Source organism: Falco punctatus (genome assembly GCF_963210335.1).
Source record: "Falco punctatus genome assembly, chromosome: 3".
NCBI lineage: Eukaryota > Metazoa > Chordata > Aves > Falconiformes > Falconidae > Falco > Falco punctatus.
The window spans coordinates 111,335,233-111,354,903 of record NC_137582.1 but is presented as its reverse complement, the minus strand read 5'-3'; the positions used below and the strand labels follow the sequence as shown (position 1 = coordinate 111,354,903).

General features: G+C 50.6%; 2 protein-coding genes across 6 annotated transcripts in view; both read left to right on the top strand.

Moving 5' to 3' along the window:
- The window catches only part of PRDM2 (PR/SET domain 2), an 81,386-nt gene extending 75,150 nt beyond the window's left edge, over positions 1 to 6,236 (top strand). For 3 of the 5 annotated variants that reach the window (XM_080380806.1, XM_080380807.1, XM_080380809.1), the window contains 2 exons: positions 1,461 to 1,595; positions 2,871 to 6,236. In XM_080380806.1, the coding sequence (XP_080236932.1) occupies positions 1,461 to 1,595; positions 2,871 to 2,905 (170 nt within the window). In that variant the 3' untranslated portion in view covers positions 2,906 to 6,236. Of the gene's footprint in view, positions 1 to 1,460; positions 2,645 to 2,870 lie in introns of those variants that run through there. The other 2 variants (XM_080380805.1, XM_080380811.1) reach the window with 2 other exon arrangements.
- A 7,767-nt stretch (positions 6,237 to 14,003) lies between these two features.
- The window catches only part of KAZN (kazrin, periplakin interacting protein), a 225,809-nt gene continuing 220,141 nt past the window's right edge, over positions 14,004 to 19,671 (top strand). The window contains exon 1 of the mRNA XM_080380843.1: positions 14,004 to 14,211. Coding sequence (XP_080236969.1) covers positions 14,103 to 14,211 — 109 coding nt within the window. The 5' untranslated portion in view covers positions 14,004 to 14,102. The remainder of the gene's footprint in view (positions 14,212 to 19,671) is intronic.

Genomic DNA, 19,671 nt, shown 5'->3' with positions numbered 1-19,671 from the left:
CTTCTAGTTATAGTAAAGAACTGAAGCCAAACAAACTAAACTCATTTTGGATATTCTTCTGTGTCCCTTGGTAACAGCCCTTTTATGGGACAACAAAATCTGGCTTTTGTTGACTTCCTTGTTACCGCCTTCTGCTCCTTAGACACTAGATGAACGCCTCAGTATTAAATTCACAAAGGCTGGAGAGGATGATTTACATATAACAATAACAAAACTTTGGCAGACGATTTTAACCACGGGTTTTAATTTGGAAATAATTGAATTGCTTACTTTTTAAAATTTCTGTGGTTTTTGTTTTTCTGTCGTAATGGAAAATTTTGTCCTTCTTTATGTCTGACTGGCAGTTCCACCGCACTCGAAAATCTGTGTGTAAGGACAAACAAGAACTGAAATCTCCTTTTAAAGGGTGTATATTGAACTCTAAAAATAACCTGGAAAAAACCCTAATTCTTGGCTTTTCTTAGACGTGTTCTTATGTAATAAAAGCCTGTTTCAAAAGATGTTCCCTTGGAAGAATGTAACTAGTCGGTTTTGGTTAGACTTTTGAAGAATTTGCATGTACAAGGTAGGTCTGTAATTAGCGCAGGTACGGGGGGTGCGCAGGTGCGAGGGGGAGCAGACGTGCATATGCATGCACCAAGGAGCTACAAGTACGTGCAAGATAGCAAAAGATGCTGAATTTAAAAACAAATCAGGGATTTTTTTTTTCTTGTAGCATAAGGAAGGTTACATTGGGTGGTGTGCGTTTGGACTGGGGTGGGTGTTTAGAGTAGAGCATCAGCCTTTCACCTTCCCTTGCGCTGACTCGTGCTTTCAGGCTTGAAATCACGGCCCGCAGAAGTGTCATACTGCCAGTTAAAATCCCTGATTTTCACTTTCGCTTTGGGATTCTCGGCGGTATTGTAAAATTTGGAGTGGAATTACTTATCACCTACAGCAGAGGCACCGCAGCAGCGGTACCTGCAGCCACCTGTACCTGTCACAGTCTGGTCTGCCCGCACCATGGTGGCAATAGCGTGCCGCAGGCTTTGACCTCGGGAAAAACGGCCAGGTGTCGTGTTAGGCTTCCATAAAGTAAATTTCCTTTTCCATATATATCTATTTTAAAATCTGATATGGACTGTCTTGAGGAAACAGACCATGATGCTTTTAGCTGTTCTTTACATAACGGTGGATTTGTCTGTCGGTCCCAGTTAGAGGGTCTGGGACACTGGGTGGGAGAGTGGATACTGCTTCCAGATGATGTTTCTTACTTAAATAAACTAACAGGGTCAGTTCAGGACAAGGCGAGAAACCCTCTCACCTTCCACAGTGGCTCTCGGTACTTGCGGTGAGGGTGGAGTGTAGGGTTTTTTCCCTCATAGCTTACTAAAGCCCCTATGGGGCCCTAAAGCATGTCTCTGCTTCCCCCCCCCATAACCTAATGCATGTGTGTGAGTTTCTTCTGCCTCTTTGTACAGTTACAGGCTCCGCATGGCCTCTAGATGTCCCTCCTCTTCCTCGCCTAACACCAGCACCCGGCAATGCAAGAAATCCAGCTGCACCGCATCCCACCTCTTCAAGGAATAGACCCCCCTGCGTGGCCAGCGGGGCAGGTACTGCAGCACGGGCAGGGGGTGCGCGGGGTGCGGGGGTACCTGCGGCGTGTGCCATGGGCAGGGGGCTCCGCGATGCTCCCCGAGCCTCAGACAGCGCGGTGGCACTGCTCGTGTCACCGGGGAAGGGGGAGAGCGCTGGCAGGAGTGGGGCCCCTCGGTGGGGTCGGCCACAAGGGACAAGGACTTCTCCAGCGATGTGTGCTTAGATCCCATCAAAAGGCTCTCGCAGGGCAGTCAGCTCTTCAGCCCCCTGGAAGGTGAGAGGAGTTTCCTTTCGTTTATGAGCTTTCAAGACCTGAGGTGTTGCTCCTCTGGATCTTGAAGATGGGTCTTTTGTAAGGATGGGGTTTGTCCCTGCTATGGAAGGAGTGGCATTTCCATCTGGTCGTAGTAGTGGGCAAAGTGCTTGGAAACCACCTGGGCTGAACGGTTAAACACTGAACCAGTATTAACCCTGACCAAAAAACGGGTGCCTGGGAGCGTGCCCTCCAGCTGGCCGCTTTGCTCGGATGCCAGAAGCTCAAAGACCAGCGTTACAATGCAGATCGCAGCGCTGGCGTAACATACAAAAGCATTGGTTGGGGTGGTGGCGAGATAAACTGGTGTAATGAAGCTGTATGGGCTTGGACAAATTAATGACCTGGTCCAGTGTTACTGGTGATGCTGAACTGGTTTCCTGTTGGTTGGCTTTAAGCAAGACGCTGTCTTCTGCTCCTTCCCTCTGCCACCTGTGACAGGCAGATAATCGCCTCCTTTACGCTGCTGTAACAGCTAGGGAACGTTACACTCGCATGTGTAAGCCTAAAGGTGAGAACGGGTGCCAGCAAAATTTGGGCTGCAGCCCAAAATTTATTCTCTGTTCAATATGTTCAAAAAAATAACATTTGGGGGAAAAGTCAGTAAAATTCTAAAGTTTACTACCTCCTGAATAACAGGGGTGGTTGCTGATGAGATGTTAACATCCCTAACTGCAGCACAGACCATTTAGTCATGGGAAACTCAAGCAACAGTTAAATTTACTTTTTTAATATTTTTAAATATATATATAAATATATTTTTATTTAAAATTGTTTTCAATTTCAAATTTCATTTTTAAAAAATCAAAGAAATAATTATTTATATATATATATATATATAAATAGAAATAAAAACACAGTTAAATAAATGTGTGCTGCACAACTTGACCTGCTTCCAGCTCGGTGTGACGGGGCAGTTACTCTGACTGCGTAATCTTAAAGCTGACTCTGATAACATGCAACTCTGTATTTTCAGGTACTAGGAACTTGTGGCTGGAAAAGGTGAGGTGAAGTAATCCTCAAGCATTATCCTCTCCTGCTTTTTCTGAGATGAGGTGGGACCGGTTCCTCAGTAGGTAACAGGGACAGCGGTTTCTTCTGGAAGCAGTGGCACGCTTCTGTCATACCGTCCTTCCAGAGGGGGGGAGAGAGCGTAGAGCAGGGCTCCTGCCTTTTCCAGAGAGCCATGAACTGTGGATGCTGCCGAGAGGGTGATCTTGGGGTCCCCTGCCACGTGGGGTCCACGCATCGACAGCTGGTGGAATAGCATGGAGAAATGTTCAGACGTTTGCCGGCAGATTAACCGTGTTCAGAGGGTTGATGGGTCTGGATGAGTCTCCTCTTTCTGGTAGGACACAGAGGGGTTTAACATACTATGCAATTAAATTCTGAAAAGACTGTTACATCATTTTAGTTTCTACTTTACATCCTAACGGGTAAAGAACTGGGCATCCCACAAAAACCCACGGAAGGGAATGGTAGGTTTTGCTGAGGTTTCCACATCTGAAGTCTGTGGGTTACCCCAGTCTCTTGACTTTGTACCATTAGCTTTAAGGGGCATGATGCCATTGCTTTCAAAGTGCGTCAGGACCCACATTTTTTTTGGAAGACCACCTGATAAGTGATCTCTGTGAAATGCACTGATTGCCCAGTTTCATGAAGGGACAAGCATCCATTTTTCAAAAGCTGCCATTACATTTGTTGCCAGTCTGGTACTCTTGCTATAGTCAGAATTTATTTATTTAGTGATAGTATCAAACACACACGTTGCTGTGCAGTATCAAGTAACGCTTTTCCTTAAATACAGAGCTTGCATTTGCAACCCTCGATACCAGCATGTTAAGTTTCAGCGGTCCTGTAGAGAGGGCATCCACGAAGGTAGCTGGCAGCCAGTAAAGACAAGTTGCAGAAACATACAGGTCAGTTGGTAGAATGCGGTGCAGAAAGGTCTCTTACCTCGTGCCCCAAAATGGTGACAATCACACACAGGTGCATCATCTGGCAGCGACAGTTCTCTGGGCCCCTGCAGGTTTCACCTCTGAGATGAAGGGTTCCTTCTGTCCAGACGAGTTTTTGTAGGATCCCTGCTAATGTAGCGTCGGGGTTTGGGATTTTTCAAGGAGGCCAAGGGGGTTGGTTACTCTATTTCCCCCGTAATTCAGTCTATTTTTGCCTCTCCTTGTCTTTGCACTCCGCACAGATAAGCACACATCTGTGTATGCACACATTAGTTAAGAAAACACAAACAAGTGCCCAGTTGATACTCCTTCCCACCACCCTGATAAAGTAAAAGAAAAAAGGATCAATTTTATATATATCTTCATATATATATATGACATATGTATTTATATATATATATGTATGAAATTGCTGAAAACAGTTTTGGGTTTTTTTATAGTTTTGATGAAAATCAAATTGTTCAAAAGGAATACAGAAGCTTTAAACAAGAAACATGGGTTTTGTTCAACGTAAAAAAAATGTTTTAGCTACGTGTTGTTTGAGCTGGAAAGAAAAGGTCTTCGGGATCTTCTATTGTCTAGCTACAGACTTTTTGGATAAACCCCTATTGGAGGCTTTCTAAGTGCAATTGTGGTTCGGGGGAAGGCTGAGATGCTGAGGACTAGGTGAGCCATAAAAAGCTACATCCCCTCCCACGCTGGAAGTGATGCTTCCAGTTTGAGACTGTGAGACCGTTGAGATGCAGGCTTTGTGGGGAGAGCTTGTGCCATTGCTGGCTGCTCTTTTTCCTGGAGTCTCTAGGATTTGTCCCCTCTTGAGCTTTTTGCTAGCAATAATTCCCTCTTGAAATATGTGATGTACTGATTCCAAACAAAGGCTGAAATTTTTCCCAGCAGCCTTGGAAGACTGAGATTCACATGGTTCATTAAAGCTAGTCGGAAGTGAGCATCCAAATCTGCTAGGCAGCTTGGTAAATCTTGGTCAAATAGCACAGTAATTACGTTTCCTGGCCTTACGTATATCTCGAAGAAGCTGGCGTGCACATACAGCTTAATCCGTTTGGCTCGCTTTAGTTTTGCACGTTATCCTTCTTTTTCTTGTCTCTCCACATGTTCTCCTTCCTCTTATCATCTAGAATTAGTATGGTAAACCCTGTTCTTTCAAACGGGAATTACCTTCCTGTGTGTCTGGACAGCATCTAGGTCATTTGAAAGATGACAGTGCAGTGCTAGTAAAGCCCAGCTCCGATATACTCTGTCTTAAAGCACCGGTCTGAAATGCCCTTGATCTTCCCGGAGCAGCTTTGCCGCAGTCACGCTTACCGGAGACATTTGTGCTGCTGGGGAAGAGCTTTCCTGCCACGCAGCCCAAATCCTGCTTTAAACAGTCGGTTCTTCCGAGACCCACTCAACTTCCAGCAGCAGTAAGTTAAATCAAGTACCGAGTGTCTGGCACGGCTGCTGCTGCGTTCAGTGCCTTTAAGGCATACCAATGAGGTTATTAGAGGTCACTTTTGTGCAATTTATTTTTGCTGCTTTTTTTAGAGTGGTATTAACTATAATAACTGACAAACTCAAGGAGAGAAGTGTGTAAATTGTTGTGATATATGAACGCTTTTTTCCCCGAGAAATTCTGGTTTATCACACAAGCCTGTAAATATGTATTTACAATTTTAAAAGCACGTCTTTATGTCCCTGGTTGTAAATGCTCCGTTTTTAAAGTTTTATAACATGTGTTACTCAACCAAGAGACCACAGCACACAGCTTTATATTGTACTGGTCTGTTTGAAGGATCCATTATGGTCTAAGCTGTGGCAGAAAAATATCCACACCACTGACAAGAAATAACCCACGGTTGCACCAGACTTCTCATCGTTTTCCCTCAGATTAAAAACGCAGGTTTTTTGGGAGGGTGGGGGAGCTGATTTTTCTTGCAGAGAAAAGAGCCAGTTCAAAATGGTGTCATTTCTCTGGAGCGATGAGGATATTTTATTCACAGTAAATTCAGGAAAGTATGCCATTTTTTTTTTCCAAGGCAGAATTTCACAGTTTTGCAGCAAATTTTTAACCTCCCCCGTGCCTGCTGATGAAACGTGAAATTTTGCCCTTGACTAATATCACAAGTTCTTGTGAAAGTTCAAGGAGAGGGTGGGGAAAAAGCTCAGGTTTTGCATGTAGGAATTTGTGAGGCTGACACCGGTAGCTCTGCAGTGCTCTCATGACAATGCTGATACTGAGAAGTTTATTAAAAATAAACTGTGTGGAGATGTGGTATGAGCTGGTTGGTGCTTGGGTTCTGAACATTGCTCTGGAAGACTGAAAGCTCTGTTGTCTGTCCGCCATGTAAAGAAAAAGAACAAGAATAAATTCATGTGACAAACTGCTTTATGGAAATATTTATTGTTATTTCAGCAAGGGAAATCTTCAGAACGGAGATTTGATGTGTTGTGGCTCTGAAACTGCTGGACGGCTGGGGGTTTTCTGATGGGTGGCAGGAGAGGAGAAGCAGGTAGAAATGTCACCTCGGTCTCTCAAGCTCTGTGCATGGAGTGGTAATTCCTGCAGACCCAGCTCTCCTGACGGCTCCAGGCTCGAGGTCTGCACGCTCGGATACGCAGCACGCAAGCCCTTTGTAGTTTGGGTTCTCAATTCAAAGCCAAAGCTCTCGCTGAAGCGTTGCAGAAGCAGCACGGTACAACAAACTCCACGGGCTGCTGTCCTCTGTCGGGAGGGGAAGGTTTGAGCAGGGCCTGAAGCGGGAGGGGTTTTGCTTCCTAGAAATGGTCCCCGTTTCATTCATCCCCGTGGAAGGCCATGCTCCACCACAACACCCTGAGGGGAGGCGGGCGCCTTGTCCAGGATGTTTGCAGGGGCATCGCTGGGGGTCGGTGGGCAGCCGTTGGTCGCTGGGGCATTAATCCAGCCACAGTCTTTAAAGTAGCAGATTAAACAAACAGGTTTGGGAACAGCTGAAGTTTAGGTCTTGATATTGATTTCACGTAGGCTAAAAATGGCTCTTGTGCCCCAGAAAATCCAAACATTCTTTACGCATTATAAATCTGACCTGTTAGTAAAAATCCCACTGCTGTCCCCGTTGCGCGTGGCTGCCCTGTGCACGGTGCTCCAGCCCACCTGGGGTTCGTTAACAGGTTCCGTTAAGTTTTGAGTGATCAGATTTTGCTGAACTGTCGTTCTTTCCCTGCATGAGAATCTTCTGAATACTCTTAAAGATAGCTCAACGGCCGCACAGCTTTGGCTGCGTACTAAAATAGCTGCGTAGCTACGTACTGGCGTTCTTCTGTCTGAGCTGACACTTGAAGCAGCAGTAATTACTCCTGTTTGTAAGAGCCGTGGCTTTGCTGGGAGAAGACTACCTTCAGAAACAGGTAAGGAGAAAAACTTGCTCATACCGAAGCTCCTGCCTTCCTACGCTGTGCGTACCGCGGTGCCTGCAGCTGCCGGGGCCAGAGGATGCAGGCAGCTGAATCCCCTCCAGGCCTCAGCTGGGAAAACTGGTTGGGCTGCGCCAGCCTTTGACACCCGTGCCGATGTAGAGTCCTTCAAGGCGCTATGACACACGGAGTGCGGAGTGTCGCGTGTGCGCAAGGAAAAGCCACTTTGGGGACATGGAGGACACTGGCACGTCACGCCTGAGTGCGCCAGCAGTCTGTCACTTCACATGTGAGATGGGTCCATGGTGGAGGAACAGTAGGAGCAGGAATGTGCGTCAAGCACCCACTGAGCATCGTCCTCCAGGATCAGGAGCGACACAGCTTTGCCCTGCTGGGTCGCTGGCTCACGCTGTGGGGCTGAGGTTGGCCCACGGCAGCTGCGGGTGCTGGGCGAAGCGCGGGGCGATGCCCCCAGCCCCATCCCGCACGGGCACCGGGGGCTGGTGCCGGGTGCGAGGGGCCTTCTCTTGGGCTGGGGTGGGATCTCTCAGCCCGGGAGCTGCAGGGCAGTGCACTCTGCCCCGCTGCACAAGAACAATCGCCGTTTGTTCTGCAGGGAAGAGGAGGAGGGGGATTGACAGGTGCCTGGGGGTTGGAAGGGCTCCAAACTGTGCTGCATTTGCTCTAGGGCTTGCTTTGCAGCTGCCTAGGAAGGAGAAGAGGCAGTTGTTAAAGATTAGAGTGCTCTGGAAATACCATCTTAGCTATAAGATGCTAATGCAAATAGCCACCACCACCACCCTTTTCCTGCTCCACTAAGTTTTGAGTCACCCTGACCTCAGCAGGGCTTCTCAGGGCTGATTCTCTTTCTATTAAATGTTTTTGCCCTCGCTTTGCCAGTGCCTGTGCAGCGGCTTTGCAGGGAACCAGGCGCGATGGTGTTATCTCCAGCGCTGGGGAACGGGTGGTTCGGGGACCAGCATCACATCAGCAAATGGTACCATGAACCATATCGCTGCTGTGGAACTGGCATCCCTGGACCGTATCGCTGCTGTGGAACTGGCATCCCGTCCTCTGCACGAGGGAGTAACTCTGTCATACCTTGGATCTTCCAAAAGCCAGAGGACTTAACCGACAGGCTCCCTGAGCTGCTTGCGTGGGTTTCTCTATTAAGTGCAGCAGTTAAGGCTTACCTAGGATATATTGATTTAGGAACACATCTTAATTTAACCTTGAGAAGTGAAATATCCAGACTATTTCCTTTAGTACCCTGTCCTAGTAAATAATGTCTGTATCTTCTCTTTGTGCCTGGCACTGGCTGATTAGAGTCCTTTCATAGTTGGTATTTCTTTTTTACAAGGATATTTATACATTAATTAAGCCATACCTCAGCCTTTTGTTAAACTACCCGAAGAATTCTCTGAAGTCTTTTAGAGTAGGACTTTTCCTCTCTGCACCACTTACATAATTTTCTTCTGTGGCATTCAAACATTTATTTTTTAAGAAAGAATAAAACCCAACCAAACAAAATACTCTTTCAGCCAAGAATTGATGGAGATGTGATCTGAAGGAAGGGAGAAATATGTTTGATTGCTGTCCCTGATGCCAAGCCTTAAGTGTATTGCTTCAGTTCCTTCTGAGTTCTACAATATATTTTCCTTGCATGACACAGCCATCAGAATTGCATAAACATTCCAGAACTGATCTTGGTAGTCATGTCTGTGGAGGAATAATTGCATCCATACTTCCCTTGCATCTAGCCAACGATTTTGCTAGCCCTCCTTGTGCTAGTACAGTGCCTCTGCTGGAAGCAAATGCAAAAATCCTTAAAATTCTTACCTGTGTGTGTGTGTGTGTGCGCCTTTTTTTGTTTGTGTGTGTATGTGTGTGTCCAGTCTCTGCCTTGTAACAGCAAAACACTGACTTTTGACACACAAGAAATGAGTTCTCATTTGTTACCATTTGTTGCTGATGACATCTCAGTAAGGATAATATCTGAATTTTTCTATGTTCTTTCCTGAGTCCTCCTCCATTCCAGAGTCCTCCGCTGCTAAGAACGTTGCTGTGAATAACCCCCATTTCTTGCACAGGGTATTTCTAGAGATTTTAAATATCACTGTAATTGTGAATGAAAAAAACACCTTCCCCTTCCCACACAACTAAATGCCACTTTTTATACTGGCTTTTTCTGACACTTTGCATAGGTTTGGAACATGCTCTTGTGGGCTTCACACACCAGCTGGCTCTGCCCGACTGACGGTTTGCTCTGGGCAGCTGGGCACGATCAGAGAGCAACTGGCAACAGGGTCAGTGGAAGGTACAGGGAAATCTCTGTACCTCATGAAGGGTTATTTCTTAGGAGCAAAACGTACTGAGCTAAACTGCAGCATCCCTTGGGCTGCTGGCCAGGGTAAGGTCTGGCACGGCGTGCACTCCGGCACCGCTGCTCTGCTCCCAGCATCTTGCTGCCAGAGAAGGCATTCCACCCGAGCAGGTACGCGAGTCCCCAGCCCGCCAAACAAGCGGGCTCCTTCCCTTTCTGGTTTTTAGGGACATGTACTGGCTTGGTGTCGTGGCTGCAAGCTGTGACGGTGCTGTTCAGCGAAGCGTGGCCGCTCGTCGTGTTGTGTAAGCACTGCGGTGCCCCACATAGAGCCGTCAAACCCTGTGGAGAGTGGGGGTGGTGGTGGTGGTGGGGGGGTGGCGAGCCTGCTGCCCCCAGCGCTGCCGCTGCAAGGCACGCTCCAGAAAACCGAGAGCAAACGGGCTGTAACACTTTCCCACTTTCTCTATTCCTGCTCTGGGAAGCTTGCTTATACCCGGGGCACCCGTGCTGCCAGGGACAGTCCTTAGCATCTGCAGAGTACAGATGTTCTCAGACTTTTGGGTGGGCTTTTTTGCTTTTCAAGAACCTTCAGTGTGCACTCTCCTAACACATAGTGGAATAGGGGAGAAGGAAAAATGTATCTGTGAATTGCTCTGCAACACTAACCCCCCGAAATCTTGAAGAGCTAGAGCAGGTTTGTTAAGGAAATAGGGGAACGGGACTTGCAGGTAGCGTCTTGCATAATGTTTTTTTTTTAAGTTATGCTTTAATATTTCAGGGCTATGCGGCAGATTTTGCAGACAAGTTGCCAAACAGCTCTGGGAGGGTTTCCTGACACACGCTCCGTGTGGGGGAGGAGGAAGGAGACTGATATTGCCAGTGGGGAGTAAGAAAACTGCTGAGCCATACAAAGGGAAGTAGGAGAGAAAACCATGTTTATCTGGTCAAGGAGTGTTTGCGTGATTATAACCCTGATGGGTATATAACTGCATGAACAGTGTCTGCCCTGGGCCTGGAGGGAAGATACCGCAGAAATGTGTACCCAGGCTCAGAGATGTAAATATGACCCTCCTGGCACAACACGGGGTCTCTGGGTGCACCACGGCCCCTGTGGTGCCTTCATACGCCACGAATGGCACCTGAGCAGGGGCACGGAAGAGGCTCACGGCATCACTCGACTCAGCCAGGAGCCGTGGGGACTCTGTGCGCCCATCACCTACGAAGCAGGTGAGCAGTCGGGAACCACGGAGGGAAGTTATCCCGAGACCAGCAGCGCAGCCTGGACGTATTGCGATGGCTGCTGGCAGCTCAGCCATGAGTGTGGCAGGTCCGGGCTGGTGACTCTGTCAGGATGGATCCGTGACAAAGTACCGGACATCCCGCCTGACGGCACTTTGCAAATTCCTGCCTGGCAAGCAGTTGGCAAACGATGGCATGATGCTGGTGCGGAGGGGGACCCTGCTGTGGGAAAGCATTAGTTGACCTGGTGGCAGATCCTGACTGCCCTCCGCCGAGTGTCGACAATTCTGCCAGCGGTGCTAAACCGGGGAGGCTGCAAACACTGCCGACAGCGCGGCTCCTTGTGACACCCCATCAACGATGGCGACGCTGTCCACACCTCCTCTGCCCCCAAAGCTCCCATCAGCAGCTGCAACGGCCCTCGCGACCAAGTATGGGAACAGGATGATACGGACAGTGGCTCCAGTGACACTGAGAACCCTTTTCACCCAGGTCCTATAGATCTGAAAGGGAACCAGACCTTTTTTCCTCCACCCTAATGAGCTGATTGTGTTTTCAGGGAGGATGGGAGGGGGTCTAAGGGATCGGTGGCAGGAATGCAAGCGAGAACACTTAGACGAGGGGATTTGGGAGTTGTGATGGCATGTCCAGTGTTTTATCCACCAAATCAGCCTCCAGAGTGGCAGCTGATGCACTATGAAGCTCTTAAAGAGTTTAAAAAAGCAGTGAGGCAAGGGGGAATTCATAGCACATTTGCCATGTCCCTTCTTGGAGCGGTGGCAGAGTCTTATAAACTCGCACGGCATGACTGGGGGTCACTGCTTCGCATGGTGCTCACCCCAACGCAGTATGTGATGTGGTCATCTGATTTTCATGAACTATGCATAAGGGTCTGGATTGAAAACCTTAATTGGGGGATTGCTGCTACCTGTGAGCTCTGATGGACCTTCTTTGCACAATAAAGGCTCTGTGATTGCACCGCAGCCCCAGTCTGTGCCTTCATACGCCACAGATCAGCAGTACGTGTTGCACAAGGTGATGCTGGAGGTAGAACCGGCTCTACTCCCTTGGCTCCTCACTTACCCCTTCCCACCCAACTAAGTGCCTCTCTTTTTATACTGGCTTTTTCTGACACTTTGCATAGGTTTGGAACGTGCTCTTGTGGGCTTCACACACCAGCCGGCTCTGCCCGACTGACGGTTTGCTCTGGGCAGCTGGGCACGATCAGAGAGCAGCAGGGTCAGGTAGGGAGAGAACAGCCACAGCAATAAATACCTGAATGCTGGAGACATATGGACTGAATGGCCCAATTTTTGCTTTCCTCCACGCAATAGATGAGCACGTCAAGTTAAATCTCCATCTTCTTGTAAGGACAGAAATTGTTCCTGTGCCTTTAGCAAAGTAAACATGCAAAGACGTCTCTCTTTTGTTTGTTTGGACTGTACTCTGCCATAGCTGATCTGAGCCTAAACCCATTTAAATCACAGAACAGTTTGGACTGGAAGGGACCTTTAAAGGTCACCTAGTCCCACCCCTGCAGCAAGCAGGGACATCTTCAGCTTGATCAGGTTGCTCAGACCCTGTCCAGCTTGACCTTGAATGTTTCCAGGGATGGGGCACCTACCACCTCTCCGGGCAACCTGTGCCGGTGTTTCACCACCCTCATCGCAATAAATTTCTTCCTTATATCTAGTCTAAATTTACCCTCTTGGTTTAAAGCCATTACCCCTTGTCCTAGCACAACAGGCCCTGCTAAAATCTCTGTCCCCATCTTTCCTACAAGCCCCTTTATGTACCGGGAGGTGCCCCAAGGTCCCCCCGGCGCCATCTCTCCCCCAGGCTGAGCAGCCCCAGCCCCCTCAGCCTGGCTCCGCAGCAGGGGGGCTCCAGCCCCCGGTCACTGTGTGGCCGCCCCTGGCCCCGCTCCAGCAGCTCCGTGTCCTTCTCATACTGGGGACCCACCAACACCCCCAAGTCCTCCTCCGCAGGGCTGCTCTCGATCCCTTCAGCCCCAGACATGTTGACACCGGGGGTTGCCGTGACTGGGGTGCAGGACCCTGCACTTGGCTTTGTTGAACCTCACGAGGTTCACATGCGCCTGCTCCTCCAGGCCCCTCTGATGGCTCCCGTCCCCCAGGTGTGCTGGCCGTGCCGCTCAGCTGGGTGGGGGCTGCAGAGGTGCTAAGGGCTCCATCCCGCCGTGCAGGTGATGGCGATCCCCGTTATTGGAGGGGGAGGCCATCGCAGCTGTGGAAGTGCTAAATCTGCCCGTTTCTTCAGACCAGCAGATCCACGATGAAGCGGGGCTGTCTGGGCGCGCTGGGCGCCGAGCGCAGGTGGCCTCAGCCCCCAGCACTCCCGTTGTCGCAGGTGTCCTTGGGCAGGTCACCTCACCCCAGCTGGCGGCAGGACGGGGCTGAGAACAGCCCCCCCTCACCGGGGTCTCGATGCTCTGGGCATTCTGCGGCTGCAGCCCGGCAGCCCCCCGCGTTCCCTGCTGCGCCCCCCCCCCCCCCTTCAGCGGGCAGAGCCGGTCCGGGCTCCCGCAGCTCCCCCCCGCTGGCGGAGGGGGTTGCACGGTGAGGGGGACCCTGTGCCGGGCTCGTGGCCGTTGGTGACCCCCCGGCCCCTGCCACCCCCCGGCGGGGAGTCCCGGCCGGTACCGCCGCGGAGCTCCGGGAGCCGCCGGGGCGGGCAGGGACGCTGCAGCCGGGCTCGGGGTGTTCTCCGGCGGCGCTCCGGCCCCCTCCCCCTCCCGGCTGGCGGGGGGAGGGGCGGTGAGGCAGGACTGAAGCGGGGGGGAGCGCCCAGGGCCGGCCGAGCCCCGCGCCCCGGCTGCGGGCGGTGGCGGCGCTGCAGGCACCGGGTACCGGGCTGCCTCCGCCATCGGCTCCGCCGCCCGCCCGAGGTGCGGCCTGGCGCGGCGGCCCCCGGGGAGGCGCAGACCCCGCCGCCCCCAGCGCCCCCGGGCCGGGGGGAGGGCTCGGCATCCCCGTCCCGCCCCTGCCTGCGGGGGGGGGCCCGGCCGCTGCGGGGGGCGCTGGGCTCCCCGAGGGGAGGAGGGGGCTCCCGGCCCCGCTGCCGCCATGGCGGGACCCCCCGCGGCGCCCCGGCCTCGCGCCCCCGCCCCCGCCTGAGCCCCCAGCCCCGCCTGCGCGCGCCGCCACCCCCCCACACACACACACCCCGGGCGCAGGGCCGGGACGCGGCGGCAGCCCCGGTGCGGCGGGGCCGGTGGGGCGCTGTCCCTGGCCGGGGGTCCCCGGGCTCCTGCAGCCGTGGGCGCTGCCCCATGACCAACGGCCGGGACCCGCAGCGAGCCATGGACCCCGCGCCGGCCGCCCCCGGCCCCGCCACCTTCTCGCCGGTGTTCGGGCAGCAGTGCCAGCTCATGGAGGCAGGTAAGGGGGAACGGGCCGGGGCAGCCTCCTCACCCCGGGCTGCAACGTCCTTCACCCCTCCCCTCCTCTCCCCCCTCCCTGCCTCGTTTCCCAAGTTCTTCCCAAACCTGGTGTTTTCCCAGGGGAAAGTTGGAGTGGTCCCTGCTGCGGATGCCACCTGCCTCCACGTTCGCCCTCACCACTTCAGGGCTTTGTGTCTGAATAATTACAGCCACGAGGCCAGGGTTGGGGTGGTGGCACGGCTTGGGGTTAATGTGGACTGGAACGAGCCGCGCTTTGCCTGGTAGCGGCTGTTACCGTTACATGTAGATGTGTCCGCGACGGGTACAGCGATTTTTCCAATGTCAAACTAATGATGTTCAAACTGGGGATCGATTTGCTGTTTTGGAGGGTGACTTGCAGTACAGGGCATCCTAGGAGGGCAGATGTCTGCTTCGGTGCTCAGTCCTATGAAGGACAACGTGTTGGGGTTTTTCCCTTTGCTTTTTCTGGCTGTTTGTGCTACTACCTAGAAGCTCTGTTCCTTTTCCTGGTTGTTTTCTGGCATCTGTAATGTCTCTCCAGATGGGCCTGATTATCTGTTGTCTGTGCCTTTTGGATATTAAGGAGGGAGCGTGCAATGTGACTAATCCCAAATTTTTGCCTCTTGCTTTTCTTACGTGTTGGGCACAGGTGCCCTGAAACACAGGGCGTGCAGGTGCCCCAGAGCTTTGCACCAGCATCCTCCAGCACACCCCGGTTCCTAAGACTAACAGGTTGGCATAGTGAATTTTACAGGGCAGGATTTGCTCTCTTTTTTCCTATCCCTCCTTCTAGGTAGCTCTGGGAATGGATGTAGTTAGTAGTTATTTACTTACAGCTGTGGAGAAAGCCCGGGTGTTTGCAATGACGCCGTAACAACACTGCTCTGAATTTCTGGGGCTCGTTTTACTCGGGCCTACTGGTACGTTCTTCTTACTGTTCGTGACGGTGCATGTATCTTAATAAACATGTTCTCCGGAGTGTCCCAGCCTCTCCTTTCTCCTCTTTTTTTCTCCATTCTCCCCAACCAATTCTGTAACTAGTGATGTTTGGATTGGACTGTTTCTGTTTACATGGTGAGATCCAAAATACTACATACCGGGGTTTTGCTGCAGGTCCGTGTGACTCGCACTGTGCCTCTCGCAGTACTTGCACAGGTTAAGCAAGGAGGATGACTCATTAGCTGACAACTACTCGGTTAATCAAGGCTTCGGTCATGCTGCTGCCTCCAAGGAAATGTCAGGCAGTTTCTCAGGAGGGTTTGGTGCTAGCCTTTTGTATTATAGGGCCTGGGATCAGTCCAAAGGTTGTGGATCCGCTATGTCAGATCTTACACAAAGAAGAGATGCGTGACGATGCTTGCATGGGACCAGGGCTGTTTGTTTTCCAAATTAGTAAGACCAAGAAGGTGGGAAAACACGATTCCTCATTTTAGTTTGGTTTGCTTTTCCTTTCCCTTTCTTATGGGGAAATGCCAGAGAGGAAACTTGTGAATCTTGGGCTTTTGAATCCCACCTCAGTAACTCAGCCATCAGATTTTCTACCTTCTGGTGGACCATTTTGGTAGGATTTTCTAAATGTCTTCTCAGGCATGTGCAGCCTCCAGGTACAAGGCACAATGCGATGTAGGGATGGCTGCCACGCACGCCGCTGATGTTCAAAGCAAATAAGTAGATGATGTGCGTGTGATCTACGCCTACGTGAGCTTTCTATCCTTATGGCAATAACAACATCTGCTTGGCATACCTGAGGGCAGAACTTCAGCTGATGTGCTTGGGGATGCGTCTGTGTTCATAGGGCCTTGAGTGAACTTGGCTGCCCAAGCTGCCACCGTGCTGCGGGGTCTCTGTGCGGGAAGCAAGGATGCGCAGGGGGAGCGGGAGTGGGGGTAGGGTAGGATCTGCTCTGGTTACCTACTTGTGTCCTGTGCCACCACAGATGACCTTCGGGGTAGAGCCGTAAAGGGACCCTACGTCGTGTAGGGCTGTGCAGGCGCCTTTACAGACCATAAACCCAGACCTTGCCCTGGGCTCTCCTGCAGCAACGACATCTGAGGAGCTCCGTGGAGGCAGGGTCTGGCCTCTGCATCCACATCTCACAGGCAAGGCCCAGTGCCACGTCACTGTCCTTGGTGACATTGGGGCTTTTTCAGTAATGCTGGGATGTGCTCGAATGATGAAGGTCCTGGCCTTAATTAAATGTCAGACTATGTGCCTGGAGAAATGCTGAACTCTAAATAAACGACAGACTTGACAGCACAACTTGCATGTAGCACCTGGAAAGATCTCGTGTTTTCTGTAGCTTTTGCCTTTGCTGTAAGGAGTCTTTTCCTCCAAAGCCCCCGCAAGAAGAGCTTGCGCGTCCACTTGCAGAATATCCCTTAGGTTTTGTGTAGCAGCATCTGCCCTCGAGGGAAGGAGCGAGCGTGTGTGGTACCTGGCCGCAAAGGTGTGTGTGTGTGTCCCCAGTGCTGCTCTGCAGTAGCCTGCTCTGCAAAACAATTACTGAAAGTCTTGACAGTGAACTTGTCTGCTGCCAGCTGCAAGTCCTCCCGTTTGATGGAAGACTTGAAAAGTTTTGTGTGCAGCTGATTCTGCATAATTGGCTGATTATTCATGCATAGTTCTTGTATATTTGCATAATATCCTAGGATGTACTATGGTAATCGCAATATTAGTCCAAAGAGTATGTTGTCATGTGGGAGCCCCGCTCCAAAGCTTTTTTGCCCTTTGCACAAGTACTTGATCTTTATTTAACCTCTGAAGCACGGTTTACTTGTACGTTACGTAGGATGCTCTTTTGGAAATTGGTTTTCCATCTTCCTATTCCACCCTACTGCACTGTTGCCGCTTACCTTGCCAAATTTACTGTGCCTCAGAACATTTGTTTGCTGGGATGCCTCCTGTGCAATTACCTGGGGGGTTTATTTGCACTGAGCATAGGGAATAGCACCAGTTGGAGGACTGCAACTGGCTTAACTCCCTGCTTTGGGGGTTTGCTGGCAAGACTGCTGTTTCCCAAGGCAGCAAATCCTTGCTGTTATAGGCGCTAAATTTGCCAGATGCCCCAAAGACCTGTCGGTGTCGCCTTTCGAGAGAGCGTAATTCCAAAAGAGGGACTGTAATTCCTGTCTGGGATTGCTGACAGAATAAGGCTTTCATTCCATGGGCAAGCCAGGCAGGTGGATTGGTTTTTCACCTGGTCCAGCCCTAACTGCGCGGCTGGTGACCCCCCAGAGGAGTGATGGAGAGAGAGGCCATCTCCACAGCCTGGCCCTAAGTCTTCCCAAGCTCCTCTGAAAGTCCTGGGAGCTGGGCAGCGCTGCAGGATCTTTCCCGTTTGAAGCATGAAATTGGGTCTGGCGCAGATTCAGGCTATAATTTCTGCTAATGCCGAAATGAAAGGCTCTAGTTTTCTTTCCATTTGACAGTTTCTGAATTAAAAAAAAAAAAAAAAAGTAAAAAATATTGCCTGTCAGATTTTATGATTGGCTCTACCCAACCTAAGAATGTGCAAGGCTACAGTTTTGAAGGGTATTTCTGCACTGCCCTCCCATGAAGGACTGAGTATATGGAGCAAGACCTGATCTCAGGCAGAGCTGACAGCTATCTTGAAGAATCAGAGTTAGCAGAGAAACCACTTTATATACGGGCAAATTCCAAGCAACTTAATTTGGCATAACACAGTTTTCTGGACTCACCACTGTGTATTATTCTCTGACTTACTGCTGCATTAGATTAATTGTCATTTCCCATTAATTCTTTGGCTCACAGATGCTGCTGATTTGTTAGGCTCCCGATTGTTTTTTATACCTTGCCAGTTAGTTTTCCATTGGTTATGAAATAAGGAACTCAAGATGTGACCAGAATGAACAAGAAAGCTTAAGTAATTTGAAAATCATCCAGACTTTAAAATGTTGCTCTGAAACTCTTACGTATTGTCTTTCAATTACATCATATTATCTAGTATGTGTATTGTGTATCCCGCTCTGGTTGCTCCACGAGTGGGTGCAGGTTTGGTTTGGCTACCAGGTAGAATGTGAAGGACATGATGCAAAGTTCTTAGGAGTTCTTCGGTGGAGATTAACGTGGCTCAAAGCTCTTGTCCTTTTCCTTTAGATTGGTGGTTTAGCTCTTGATCCAGTCCCTTTTGAGAGGAATGTGAGGCAAGGGAGTTGAGGCACTACTTACGCTATATACTTGTCCTGCAGTGTGAAATCCCTGCAATCTCATCTGGTCTAGCATCTTGTTGGGGGAGGAGCAACCTAGAATCCCTCTGTGTGGTGCCTGAATATGGTTTTTAAACAAATTGAATAGCCTTTAAAACAATCTGTTATGTGCCCTCTGATCTGGGTGAAGATTTCCTTGGGAGCTGGGCTCCTTGGTGCAGAGAGTGCCAATGTGAATGTTGCATCTCCATAAAAATGTGCCTTGAACTGAGGACCAAACCTAGAGCTCTGATGAATTATAGGTTGTGTTTGTGTATCTGTTTGTTGGTGATGTCTTGCTGCTCTAAAGTTTTCATTCTTTTTTTTTTTTTTCTTTTCTGTGAAGCACAATTTGAGCAAAACTTAATAATGCAGTGCATTATTATAGTGTATATAATAATAACATAGCGATGCTTCCTCTAGCACCTTCTGTGCAACAAGAAGGTGCTTCTCCGAGTAGGGAAATGGGAGGGGAAGAAGCGAACTTGACCTGGAGCAGCACTGGGACAGAACTGGTGGTGGTGGTGGGAAGCAATGGCCCCCATGGCACATGCTGGGCAGCACCTCCCCCACATCAAGCTGTGAGAGTCTGAGGAGAAAACCGTCTCCCGGGGCCCAAGCCTCACTCTTCTCCCAAGCCCTTCCCCAGTTTTCCTTTCCCTGCTGATGCTGTACTTGCATCTCCCTTGGGGAAGCCGCTCCCCCTCCCCTGGCAGCTTTGCACTGGGAAGGTGCCGGTAGCAAAGGGTGTTTCCGCATTAGGGAGAGCGTGGGCAGGGCTGGGAGGGACAGCAAGTGCCGCGGAGGGTGGCAGAGGTGCTGCTGTTCATCCTGATGCTCCAGCTGAGCAGCCGTTTGGCCCTTGGTGCTGTTCGTATTTTTTTTTTTTTTTTTTTTTTTTACTGGAGAACGCAGCAAATTTTCCTTGAAGAGATTTGAACGTCGAGCATTCCTGACGGAGCTGCTGACAGCATCGGGTGCTGTAGATGCACCAATTTGCTTTTAAGCACTTCCAGGGCATTGAGCTGCCAGGAGTGCGACCTGACGGTGCAGGAGGGAGAGACTCACCCAGCAGACAGATTTCCCAGCACACGAGTCTGGTTGGAGGGAAGCCCAGCACCGACAGCTTGATAAAGAGGCAGGGTCACGGCAGAGCAGGGGCATCTTTTAAAAATAACCCCACAGACGAGCGCTGGCCTGTGACTTGCCCCCTTTCCACGGGGCCGTTTCTC